Source organism: Pholcus phalangioides, unplaced genomic scaffold, assembly GCF_987345545.1.
Source record: "Pholcus phalangioides strain wild (caught in Gottingen) unplaced genomic scaffold, Ppha-v1.0 ptg000003l_1, whole genome shotgun sequence".
Lineage (NCBI taxonomy): Eukaryota > Metazoa > Arthropoda > Arachnida > Araneae > Pholcidae > Pholcus > Pholcus phalangioides.
In genome coordinates this window covers 7773189-7786868 of record NW_028301596.1, presented here as the reverse complement: position 1 = coordinate 7786868, position 13680 = coordinate 7773189, and the positions used below count along the sequence as shown (strand labels likewise).

The following is a 13680-nucleotide window of genomic DNA, read 5'->3' as shown; positions in this document are numbered from 1 at the left end:
TATAGATTACATTTTAGTGAACTATACATTACACTATTTTAAATGAAATCCATGGATTAAACAAACAAACTAAATACGGAATTTTTATTCTATTATACAAATATTATTGCATTTAAAGAAAGAGAAAAGTCATCAATTAAGCCAATTACTCACTGAACAATTCGGAAACTTCTTTTCCGTGACATTCTTGAATGTATTTTGGCACAATCCCTTTTTAAAGACCAGCAGTAATCTGCCATCATATCGCTATCCCATCTCCCTTGGTAGCGTCCCTCCATAATTTTAATATCCTGATGAAATCTTTCACCTTGTTCCTCACTAGTGTCTCCTAAATTATCAGGAAAATGGTCTAAGTGGTTGTATAAATAGTGCACCTTAATGTTCATGTTACACCCAAGGGACTTGAAACTATTAAGCATCTCCTTTACTAGTACAACATAGTTTTCAGCTTTGCGTTTGCCCAGAAAATTTCGGATAACTGCAACAAATGAAGTCCAGGCTTTTCTCTCAACCTCATTCATCGAATGTACGAAGGCAGGGTCTTTAATCAGTTGTCTTATTTGTGGGCCATCAAATATTCCTGCTTTAATTTTTTCCGTACTCCACTGAGGCATTTTCTCCTCTATATATGTAAAGCATGATCCATTCTTATCAAGAGCCTTTACAAACTGCTTCATAAGACCTAGTTTAATATGCAGTGGAGGAAAGATGATTTTCTCTCGTGCAACTAAGGGGTTATTAATGATATTCTTTTCTCCAATGTCCATGTTTTCTCTCCTAGGCCACTCTTTTCTAACACAGTGATGTGTTTTGTCTCTGCTATCCCAGAGGCACAAGAAGCAAGGATATTTGGTGTAGCCACTTTGCTGTTCAAGGAGAAAGTTTACCATTTTTAAGTCTACACAAATCACCCATTGATGTTCATGATACTTTATGTTCTTCAAAACCAAAGCTATGGTATCGTATTCTTCTTTCATTTTTGTTGAGTGAGCAATTGGTATTGAACCATATTTGTTCCCATTATGTAGAAGAACACATTTCAAACTTCGCTTAGAACTGTCAATAAATAGGCGCCAATCATCCGGAAAATATTCTGGAAGACCCATTTTTCCCAGGAGACCTCTAATATCGTGACAAAATACAATATTTTCTTCTTGAGAGAAGAAGGGCAGCAGATCTTTCTCTCTTGTACGATAAAATGTAATTTTGGTTTCTGGTTCAAGTAAATTTTTATCCTTCAACCTAGAAGCCAGTACTTCAGAAGCTTCTTTCGACAAGTTGAGATCTCTGATGAGGTCATTTAGCTCATCTCGGTTGAAACGTTGGGGAATTGATGATATCTCCTCATAATCACTGTCACCTTCAGTGGTATCAGAAGGCTGATCAGAGGCACAATACTCGTCCTCACAGAGCTCTGGTAGCTGGTGAAACGTTGGAACTGGCACTTCTTCTGAGTGAGAAATCGGGCACCTTGCAGAGACTAAATCAGGATAAGTCCACTTGTTACGGTTCTTTCGATTGATTCCAGTAATATTTACTAGGCAGAAATAACAGTCATCGAAGTGATTTTTGGGTTCTCTCCAAACCATTGGTACGCCGAATTTCAGACTTTTCCTTTTTCCGGTAGTCCACTGTCGTAAATGCTCTGTACAAGTTTTACAGACCCGATGCGGTGCCTAGGTTTTATCCTGATCACCAAGCCTAACACCAAAATATCCAAGATAAGCTCTCTTTACAAAGTCACTAACAGATTTTCTGTTTTCCGGAAACGTGTATTCTCCACATATGTAGCAAAAGACATCAGGATGATGTACACAGCTTCTTCTACTTGAACTCATTTTATTTCTATTCAACAACACAAAAACAACAATCTACGTTATAGGTTAACTTTATAACAACTCTTTACTGAACAGACATTTCAAGCGACACCAACATCGATCTATCTGCACGGCGCGAACTCACAAACTAATCTCAACTGCAGCTGAAGTTTTGAAGGTAACTTCAGATACAGGATAGGTAATTCCACCTATCGGATTTTTATGGAACTAACTGGACGGTTCATAAGAAAGTTAAATCCTACATATTGCTGCCGGCCGCTTGAAGTAGCGCTAGTCTTCTTTTTATAAAAATTGGATTAAAGTAATAGTATTTATTTATAAAATAATATATTATTATTATTTCATAAATATTATTTTAATTAAATTGTTATAAAAATAAGACTGACAATGGGTCAAATATACAAGAACCAATCCTTGTATAAGTTTTACGACACTCATACTTGAAAGAATTGAATAGAAAATAAAATTGATAGATAAAAGTGAAATTATCTAAAAATGTAGAGCTGATAGAGAAAAACTGATTTCATATTTAGATTCAGCAACCCAAATATAGCTAAAATCCGTTCTAAAATCCCAGGCACCAAAAAAAAAAAAATTTTTTTTGTTGACCAGTGTTATCTATTAAACCACACATGCACCTCGTCCACATTACTCTGCGAAATTTGTAACGAATTTGTACATGTTGTAATGTGCGTGTACGTGTTGTGAAACTAACGTGAAGTTTGTTACTGTGCTTACCATTTATAATGCTGTCATCTGCCATCAATTTTCTAACTGTGAGTGAAGTGGAATGATATTGACTAATTTATCGTTGTAGTCCTTTGACCTATAAATCTGTGAGACTTTTTGATGGGGGGGGGGCGGAGATTAGTTCGCATTCACGCTTTGAGGTTTGGAACCACAAGAAACCAATTTCAGCCGACCACCACTGTTTCGACGGTTGAGTATTACCTGCTGCCAACTTGTTTTTTCTCGAACTGGAAAAAAGGAGGGACGGAGATCCGCCGACAGAAATTGATGTTTTTTTTTGCGGAGGAAATGGTGAGTGACTCCAGCCTTCCTCCCACAATCCTTCGTGCTGCGAAAACTACTGTTAGCTCTTTTGTTAGCCATCTTGAGAGAACTAGTTCCGTTCAACCCACGTGACCAGAGATGACTTCCGGAAAAAAGGGGAGGTGGGGGGGGGGAGATACGGTGTATTATATAAATTAAATACTACGTAAACGGGTTGTAGCGAAAATTCCTGTTGTCGGTACATCCCGGGATATTTTATTGCCCATGTAAACGGGACTTTAGTTTCATTAAAACGCCGTCTATTCTGAGTTTAACGCCACGTAGCGGATAACACGGGCTTCGGTTCATCCAAAGGTGTACCAGCTGATGCCAATGATGTACACGCCCCCCCCCCCCATTCCGACTGAAACATCGGAAGCAATAGGTTGGTCTGTTAATTAATTATCGAATTTGATAAATTGGGAAATACGTGTATACTTTAACTGCTTTGATAGTTGATGCATTAATCATGATAATGATTATAACTAGATCCCAAATTGATGTGTTGTATTAATATTCGCAGACGTTCTCACTGGGCCATCATTACACTGCTGGTCGCTGTGTTGACGGTGATGGCGGCGTAATTGACTGGACTGAACGGTCGATAATATTCATTAACTATAAAAGCGTGTCCTGGCTACTCTTCAATTCCCGTGAGTCATCAACGCGTTTGTCGTTGGTCGCTTCTGGATCTTTTCTTTATCTTAGGATTATAATCGTTATTATTATTATTATTATGGGAAGGGAAATTCGAATATTCCAGAAGCTTTTTTTGCCAGTTATTCGAAAATGTTTACAAAATACCTCTTTTCCTCAAAATTATGATTGAAAAAAGTAGCTTCTGATGAACAGGAAGATTGTAATTTACACTTCAAATTTGTCTTCAAGTTATTGAAAGTACAGTCGAATCCCGTTATAGCGAAAATCTCGTTTTAACGGACACTTTTCTAATCCTCCAGATCACTTTACATAGGAACAATGCAAAAACCTTGAATTGCTTTATAACGAAATTTCGGTACAACGAAGTGATTTCTTCGGTTTCTTGGAGTTCGTTATAACGGGATTCGACTGTATTTTCTTAATATTTTAAAATTTTTCGCGAATAATCATGAATCAACTTTCTTTTTTTTGTGGAGAAAAATCAGTTGCTGTGATTGCGGCGTTACTGTTATTTATACAGTTGAATCCCGTTATAACGAACTCCAAGAGATCGGAGAAATCGTTTCGTAGTAACGGAATTCCAGATTTTTACATTGTTCCTATGAAAACTTAGCTGGGGAATAAAAAAAGTTTCCGTTAAAACGAGGTTTTCGCTATAACGGTATTCTTTTAAAAGGGAATCGACGTTATTAATACGCCGCCAACCGACAAGGGCGGGCACCAGTACCGTCTAGTAAGGGACTACGTATTTCAGGTTGCGGTGTAGCACAAGGGAGTTTTTTTCCAATTGGGTTGCCAATAAATTGAATAGCTTACGTCTGGGTGATAGAAAGTCTCAGTCTCAGACCACTCTCTTGCCATTTGTTCTCTCTGTCACTCATTCGAGATCAAGGTGGTGATGATGATTATTATTTTGATGATTATTTTTATTCGATGAATTTTCCTGTACGTGAATTGCGTATCGATATGTTTTTAAGTGTAGGTGAATTAAGTGGGCTAGAATTGTACACTGTTGACAACGAATTAACTCTCTTGTCGGGGTGAATTGCGTAGCTGTGAACGGTTGGCAGTGAATTCTCTTGTTGATGGTTCACTTGTTCACTGTTCTTGTTCACTGTTGGCAGCAAATTTTTCTTATCGCTGGCTCCGCATGGCTTTGAATTATGGGAGTGAATTCTCCTGTCGGTGAAGTAGCTATGAACTATGAACTGTTGGCAGTGAATTGTGTGGCTGGAAACTATTGGCTATGGATTTTCTTACCGTTCACGGCTATACTCTGCCGTTTGCGAAACTTGAGCACATTGCCGCGGACGGCGTGACTGGCTGTGGACAGTTGGCGGTGAATTTTTGGCAGTGAATTCTCCTGCTGCGTGGCTGTGAACTTTAACTTTGATGAATTTTCCTGTAGATGAATTTTTTCCATCGACAATTTTTTATTCTCGATGAATTTTCCCTTCTAAGAATTTTCCATGAATCCATTTGTAGCATTTATTCATAACAATGTTTTTTTTTGAAATTCGGTTTAGGAAACAGTTACCTGGACAACAATACGAGCTGACGACCTGTATATCGATTATAAATGATTTCTAGAGCGATTCACGCAGAATTAATTCAAGTAACTCATAATAAAACGGGTGGTTTTGGGATCCCTCGATCAATGTTTGAACATTATAAGTAAACAATGTTCCGGGACAAATTGTACAACCAGGACATAAACCTCGTTTGTGTGATTCAGCTATTTAGCGGGAAAGAAGATTCAGTCTCAATAACCTTGAACACACCAGTAACTAGTGTATATATACACACACACACACACACTTTTTACAGGAAACCGTCCCGGAAAACCCAAAAAGCAAAGCGAAAACTTTTACAGAAAATTCAATAATTGCTGTCGGTACACACGGAGAGAGTCCGGGAAAATTTCATTATTATTTTTCTTTTCCTATTTCTATTCCCGTCCCTTCTTTCCGGAGTCAGCTATTTGCCATCCATCCTATCTTTTTTCGTCTCTCTCTCCCCCATCAGAACTAGAATTTCACGTTTTATTGTGTCCTGGATTTTCGGTTGGAACTGCTGACACCAAACACACCCGGAGAAAGACAGTGGGAGAGAGAGAGGGAGCAGACTCTTTTTCCTAGCCTATGAAGTGTCATTAGTTGAAGAGTCGGGAGAAAAAGGCACCGGATTGGAAAATCAAACCAAAAAGAGAAGAGTGTGTGACGGTTACTCGGGATCTTTTCCCTCTTTTCTCCCGTTCTTATTGTAGTATGTGTCCCGGAAAAGGAGAAAAAAAAAACCATGCGCGTTTCACCCAATAATGACCGTGAAGATAAAAGCGGCATTACTTTCAATCACTTGCATATAAAATCAGCATGAAGCTGTAGAGAAATCTAATTTATTTCTTTTAGTAGATTGCGGTAGTCGACTCCTAACTTCTAAAGAAAAATAGGGAGAAAAAATAATAATATATATACATAAATAAGGGGAAAAAAACGGGAAATACAGGAAATAGAGAGGGGGAAAAAATTGGGAAAAGGGATCTGATTGCACGAGTTTTAATGGATTCCTTTTTGGATTTCGGCACTTTGTTCCCGGCGTTTTGTATAATGTTCTTTGGACGGACGTGCAATGGCTCTTGTTTTTTATTGCTTCGGTAGAAGAATCGTGGCCTTTTTTTTCCTGGTACGAATTTACTATCTGGAAACCATATTCTCAAGGAGATTTCAGATTCATTTATTTTGTTTTTAGGATGTTTTATGAAAAAAAAGAAGAAGGATTAACTGCTTGGACTTGTGCAGTTTCAATTAATGGTCTGAATGACGAATGGTTATTATAGTAAAAGTCCGATATAACGAGCACGGCTTGTATCAGCGTTTCTCAATCTATTGTCCGCGACGATGGCATAGGTGGTCCGCAGGCAGACTTGATAATTTAATAAATTCTAACTGAATGAAAAATTATTGAAAAATTGTGTTTGTGGTATTAGTAATAACGGTATGGATTCGAAATTTACAAAAAAGATATGAAAAGTCGCATGAGTAGCAAAATATTATTTTGAAAAATATATTTTTCGGACAAATATCAAGAATTAAAAAAATTTGTAATAATGCTAAAGATTTTTTAGAAGCTTATTCTGAATTTTTAAACATCTCGAGTGGCAACAGTTATCCGTCCTATTTTATGGGTTTCAAACTTCACCTACGCTCTCCAACTTGTTAGCTCAGGCCACGTGTTTTGAAACATCATTTTTGGTAGGTTTTATTTCATTTTATTTTATTTGATAAATTTTTTTATATCTTCAACTTTTAAACACTATTTTGCGTTAATATCTATATAATATTTTGCTACTCATGCGACTTTTCATATCTTTTTTGTAAATTTTGTATTTTCTCCTATTTGCTTATTGACTTCCAAAGCTTGTTTATCGCAAAAATGTCGGGGGAACTGATGGTAAATTTTTGCATAGTAGGCCGGCCTACCATCATTAGAAACATTTTTGCAGTTTGGGACAATGTGGAGGGGTTTCCCCTTGAGAACGACCTAATCATTGATCCATATTTTCCCAATTTTTCAATCTCTTCTAATTTATTTTTATTTTACGTCTCCTCATTTTAGCTCTAATCTTATATATATACGATATATTCTAGAATTTCCCGAACATAAACAGTTGGTGAAAGAAGTAATTTCAAAATTACTTTTGGTAAATATTTCAGATCTAATGAGAAAGATATTCAGAAATTCTGAAAGAAGAAAGAAATATTTTCAGAATTTTGCTGGAAGAAAAATTATTTTGCAATTTATTGGAATTAAGTGGGAATTCATATTGAATAGAGAAATATTTCAGGGTCATTGAAAATTTATATTAATGAAAATCCATATTAATTTAAAAAAAAAAGATTTCTGAATCATTGATTATTCATGTTTAATGAGAAAGTAATTTCTGAATTAACGATAACATAATTTTTGAATTATTTTGAAATATTCAATGAGAAAATAATTTCATAATTAATAAGTTTTATATTTAACGAGAAAATTATATTACAATTCTTAAACTTCCTAAAAATCTAGAGCCCTTTGTTGGACTCGGAGCCCTGGGCTCTATTGCCCCCCTATATAATAAAAGCCCCTCAAAAATTCATAAGGTCCACACTCAATCCATACCAAAATATTCACGGCTAAAACCACAACCATTAAAAATGTTTGCGGTACCGACCGGTGCCTGCATACAATGCTCTCCATAATTAGAGCCTATGCCTATCAATTATTAAGAAATTTTTAACGATCGCATTTATCAGAAATCTCAACCGATAAACGATCAAACGGCGAATGATCTTCATCAATTTCACAGATTCAGACGGAGGCGCGTACGGAGACGGATCGGAGATTTCTGGTGTATATATATATATATACGGCCAAGACGACAAACACAACCAATGCAATAATAGGAGAACTGATGGCAAGTAGGAAAGGTATGTGTGTCACCTTCAGAATCCGGAAGGCAACGGGAGAGAGAAGAGGTGAAAACTTTTCCCGCCCGGCACCTTTTACGACCGCACTTTACCTCTCTCTCATGTGTTAATCTCAGCCTTAACACCCGGTGATGGTGGCGATGGCAACCTAGGAAAATTTTCAAGGCGAAGATTTCGTAGGCGGTGAAATCGGAGGGGGAAGGGGGGAGGGCTGCTTCTCCTTATCCGTTGCTCTCTTAAATCCAAGATAGCGCAATGTATCAATTTTTGATCCTCTCCCCGCTACCCTTTCCTCCACCCTAGGCCTTTTCAATGAGAGCAGTAGAAGTATAGGCAGGTCAAAGTTTAATAACATCTCATTTATCATGCCACGCTTCATGTATTCTGTCGAAGAGTATCGCGAAAGTCGTCTTTGATCCTTTAATTATGGCTCCGGTGTATACCCGTCCTTTTCCGGATCGCGGCCCTCACCCTCCGTCCACCAAAAAGCCGAACTTTAATCAATAAGACGAATGAGTTCGGGGGGGTATGAGACATTGCTGCCTTATGGCCGCTCTTTTACCCGTCCGTTAACCACCTTCCATCTTTTCCAACATCGTCCATTTCAGATTTTGAATCTATAGTTGTGTGGGATGTATGGTGTAGGGGGTGGGGAAGGGTATAAATATATGTTATAAAGGTGGCACGTCTCTTTCGTCGACGTCGTCAATGCCAGCCATCTAGCTCCAGAGTAGGTAAGAGAGAGAGGAGACCTTATACAAGAGACAGGATATAACCAAGCGGAAGTAACGTTCTAAGAAGTTAATCAATGAAAACACAATGGGAGGTTATAAGGTTATTTGTTTTCGTCGCCCGTCTTTCATATGTGATGATGATGATGGCGCCATTAATTATGCATTACATAATAATGTAGGAAAAATAAGGAACATGCGCACACAAAAAAATTTACATCATATCAAGAGCTGATTGAAGCGCGTGAAGGAAAAAGAAGGGAGGAAATTGACGTCGAAATTTTTGAAATCGGTTTACAGAGATTTTCGCTTGCCCCGACCGTGTGAGTGACCAAGTGAGTGGTAAGTAATCATATCAGTGATCAATTGAAAGGGTGAGTGAAAAAGTGAGTGGGTGGGTGGGTGGACCGCATGAGTTAGTGACAGTATGAGAGACCAAGCGAGTGTGCTCACTCATACGGTCACTCCGTTGGTCATTTATACGGTCCCTAACTTCATCACTCATACGATCTCTAACTTCATCACTCACACGATCCCTAACTTCATCACTCACACGATTACTAACTTCATCACTCATACGGTCCCATCTTTGGTCACTTATACGGTCACTAACTTGATCAGGAAAACGGTCACTTGGTCACACGCCTATTCACTTGGCTACTCATATAGCCATTCACCCACTTACTTGATCATTCATATGGTCATCAATTCACCTATAAAGTCATTCATACTCACTTGGTCACTCATACGGTCATTCATATGGTCACTCACTCACTCATACTGTCATTCATATGGTCACTCACTCACTCATACTGTCATTCATATGGTCATCAATTCACCTATAAAGTCATTCATACTCACTTGGTCACTCATACGGTCATTCATATGGTCACTCACTCACTCATACTGTCATTCATATGGTCACCAATTCACCTATAAAGTCATTCATACTCACTTTGTCACTCATACGGTCATTCATATGGTCACTCACTCACTCATACCGTCATTCATATGGTCACTCACTCATACAGTCAATCTCACACACACACACACTTGATCTCTCCTAGTCACTCACTCATACGGTCACTCACCCACTTATATGGTCGCTCATACGGTCATTCACCCAATCACTTAGTTAATCACACAGTCAGTCACTTACTTGGTCACTCAGTCGGTTATTCATACGGTGTCAAGGCAAGCGAATTATCGGGAGACGAAATTTGTGGATTCCTTTTGAAATCTCATTATTAGGTGTAGAGCTCCTTGAAATATCAGTGTCTGACTTATCGAGCGAAAGTGTGACGTCAGTGTTATGTATGCTTTAACCCTTTCAGACCCTGCATGTGTGGGTTGCCTTTTGCTCACTGCAGAATTTTGTTTTTACCTCAGAGAGCCTGCCCTGAAGGATTGTGTGAGTGTTGAGTTAGAAACATAGTAAATATGAACTTTGGGGGAGCTTTCATCAGAGTCAGAGGGCAGCCCTGAAAGTCGAACTTTCAGAGGTTTTTTAAGATGGCTTCCAGGAGAAAGTGCCTCTGAGAAAGTGTGGTGTATTACATTAAATTTAGAAATAAATTTCTGGGAAAATTACACGTGAATATAGCCTGTATCATCTCGGCAGAAAGAACTAAATTATTTCTTCACAAAAAAAAGAAGAAGAAGAAATATTGGAAAACTATAGATTTGCTAATATTTACGTTTTTAATGCATTTTTTGAGTATCAAAAATGCAAAAACATCTTGAAATTTCCGAAAAATGAATGCTTGGATCTGAAAGGGATAGGCAATCACTGTTCCTGCAATTAGTTCAAACATGAAGGAAGGCGAGCCCGGTCTATTTTATAGGTGTCTTCATTAGGTGTGAGCAAATGAATAAGTGTCGATGGCTGCAGAAAAAATAACCAATGCATTCGAAATTTGAGTTATGATACGTGTGCACTGCGTAAAACTGACATAAGGAGCCCTTGAAGGTAAGCAGTGCGAGTAGACTGTTCATTCATTTTACTCTCATAGATTCATGAGAATTCCATACGAATTTTAGGGACCCGTATTTCCAGCAAAGACGAAAGCCGTGAACCCCCTTTACTAAATATTATTCTGAATATATAAAAAAAACAATAATTCAATAATTATCTCATCCAATCTCACGAACCCCTGAAATCCTTAAAAGGACCCCCCCCCCCACCCGGTTAAGAACCACTATTGTAAATGATCAATTATTGCGGTTGATTGAGTTCCTTGAACATGAAGCCACCGTTAACAGTCTGTAAGACATCTCAAAATCGTCATCGTGGCATAAAGAACAGACGTTTAGTACTGTTGAGAGTGGGCATCGTGTTTTGATAGGTTCAAATCATCACATCAAGCAACCTTGCCTTACCGATTATGATAATCCACGTACTGTTAATATCAGTTCAGTGCAGGGAGCTGGACTGACTCGGAGGATGTTAATTATTTCCATAGATCATTCGCAATCAGTAAAACAACTTTCTTGGTGAATTCCACAGAATAGTACCAGAGCTTCCACTTTACAGTCTGGACGAGTCATCCACTCCCCATCTATAAAAAAAAACCGCACACATACATCTATTTGATAGAACAGGGTTTAGTCTGGGTGGTTGAGGTGAAGGGCAATGTAAAAGAATGGTTCTGCTCAAACAGTTTAAGGCCTTATCTGAGAACAAGGCCGTAGCGAGGGGGGGGGGCGGAATGGAAACCAGTCCCCCTCCCGAAATGTGAGAAAATGACCGAAAAAAAGGGGGAAAATGGCCAAATATATTGTTCTATCACTTTGGTCCCACCCCCTCGAAATGAAAGTGGTTCCTCCCGAACGAAATTTCTGGCTTCGGGCCTGTCTGAGAAGGACATACACACAGCGGCATGCATCTCTGCTTTAAGGTCGTTACCATGAGCGATTCTAGTTATCTTCCATATTATTAAATCTCATGCAATTTACACTAAAATGAAGTATTTCAAATAAATTATATGGTGAGTACTCTTCGAGGAAGCAACATTTTAATACATTGTATTCAAAATGCCTACCTTCCATGCTCTGTCTCCTGATAGCAGCCGTGTCTTTTGTCGGTTCCATAGTCGGTGGAGGGATTTCTAAACACAAGTACAACAATGACCGTATGGAAATAAATTTATATAATATGGAATATTTTCACTAATGTGTAATTTAATGGAAACGCTATTGCGTGAGAAGAAAATTATGATAACTAACCAGAAAGCTATAACTGTAAGGGTGTTATCAGGACTCAACACCGCCAAAAGGAGAGATGTGATAATTAAAGTCAAGAGAACACAAACAATTTCCTGCAGTGGAACCAACGGTCGCAAATGACTTTCTCTTTATTTAGTGCATGTTAACATGCAATGCGGAATGTGGAATGCAAGGAGTTTTGCGCCGAGTCCTGCGCTCAAGGCGATAACAGCGGCTTACAAAAGGCCTTGGCACTCTGAAAGATTACCATGCAATATAAGCCACTGACGCTTAAAAAGTAAGGGGAAAAAAGGGGTGTAAAGAATATAACCCTGGTGGCGAAAGCAAAAAATATCCCCTCCACATACATACACACATAATACCGTTAAAGAAAAAATTTAAGGGGGGATAATATTTTCACCTCCCCCCTCTTAATTGCCCATGAATAGAAGGATGACATTTTCCCTTCTCACACCATATACACCGTACAAGAAATGTCTCTCTCGCACTTCATGAGGTGAACAAGGTTGCTATATTTTGGCGACTTTTGAAATGAAGTTATGCAATTATCATCCGCGTTCCAACTTCAAGTTCCATTGCAATTTTTTTTCCATTGACTTGATCACTCCTCTCAATTTGGCAGTAGATTCTCCTGGGACGCTCTGTACATGATAGTACGCGAGTACGGGTTAACCGAGATTTCTGCCACCAAAATGAGGGGAATGATTGTACATGTTCAGACAAATCTTTTTCTTTCGATGAAATTTAGTGCCACAAATGACTTTTTTTGGTCAGTGCATGTTAGTGCCGCAAATTACATTTTTGGTCAGCTCACGTCACAAATGGCAAATGACTGTTTTAGTCATCGCATGTGAGGGCATCAAATAACATTTTTTGGTCAGCGCGTGTTGGGATAACAAATCACTTTTTCGTCAGTACATATTGAGCTGGAGAGACCACTTTTTGGTTAGTGCATGTCAGGATGGCAAAATACATTTTTCATCAACGCATGTTACGCTGGCAAATCACTTTTTTGGTCAGTGCATGTTAGAAAGCCACTGGCACCTGGTATATTATTGGAAAAATTGTTTGTCTTCACTTGTATTATTACCCCTTTCATTTTGGCGATGGAGGCCTGAGACATCCTGTACACGTAGGTGCGAAATAGTTGGTGCAGCAAAAGTACATAATTTGAAATTTTAATCCCAGCTTAACGAGAAAACGAGTCTCGTGGTGTATTCGAAATGATAACTGGAGAGAAAAATTAAGAAACAAAAAATGTAAGAAAGTGAGCGCCGAATAATTAATTAATTACCATATAGCCTAATAGATCCTTCGGTTGGTCCCAGCGAATTCTCGGCGAAGCACTTGTAAGTACCATAATCATCTTCCTGCAGGTTGCGGATGGTGAGTTTCATGTGTATCTTGTAGTTCTTCTCCTTGATGGAGGTCTCGTACTTATTGTCGTTTATTATCATTTCGCCACCGTCCTTCGCCCAATAATTAATAGAGGCCGGATACGCTTCCGTGTGACAGTCTAAAGAAACATCTTTGCTGATCGGCGCTCCTACTAATTGGTTCGGAATCCACATCACGGGAGGAACTACGGAAGATAATTAGAAATTAGCGTGTTGAAGAAGTTCAGTCACCGCTGCTAATTGCCTGCATATTTCAAAGAAACTGAATAATGATCTACGCCGAAGAGTTGCAAGATAACAAGCTCCG

At 38.5% G+C, this 13680-nt stretch overlaps 1 protein-coding gene across 3 annotated transcripts in view; it reads right to left on the bottom strand.

Moving 5' to 3' along the window:
* Nucleotides 1–13680, bottom strand: part of LOC149087984 (lachesin-like) — a 294258-nt gene that overhangs the window by 31882 nt on the left and 248696 nt on the right. For all 3 annotated transcript variants that reach the window (XM_089243370.1, XM_089243378.1, XM_089243387.1), the window contains 2 exons: nt 13271–13558; nt 11793–11858 (listed from right to left, as the gene is read on the bottom strand). In XM_089243370.1, the coding sequence (XP_089099496.1) occupies nt 11793–11858; nt 13271–13558 (354 nt within the window). The remainder of the gene's footprint in view (nt 1–11792; nt 11859–13270; nt 13559–13680) is intronic.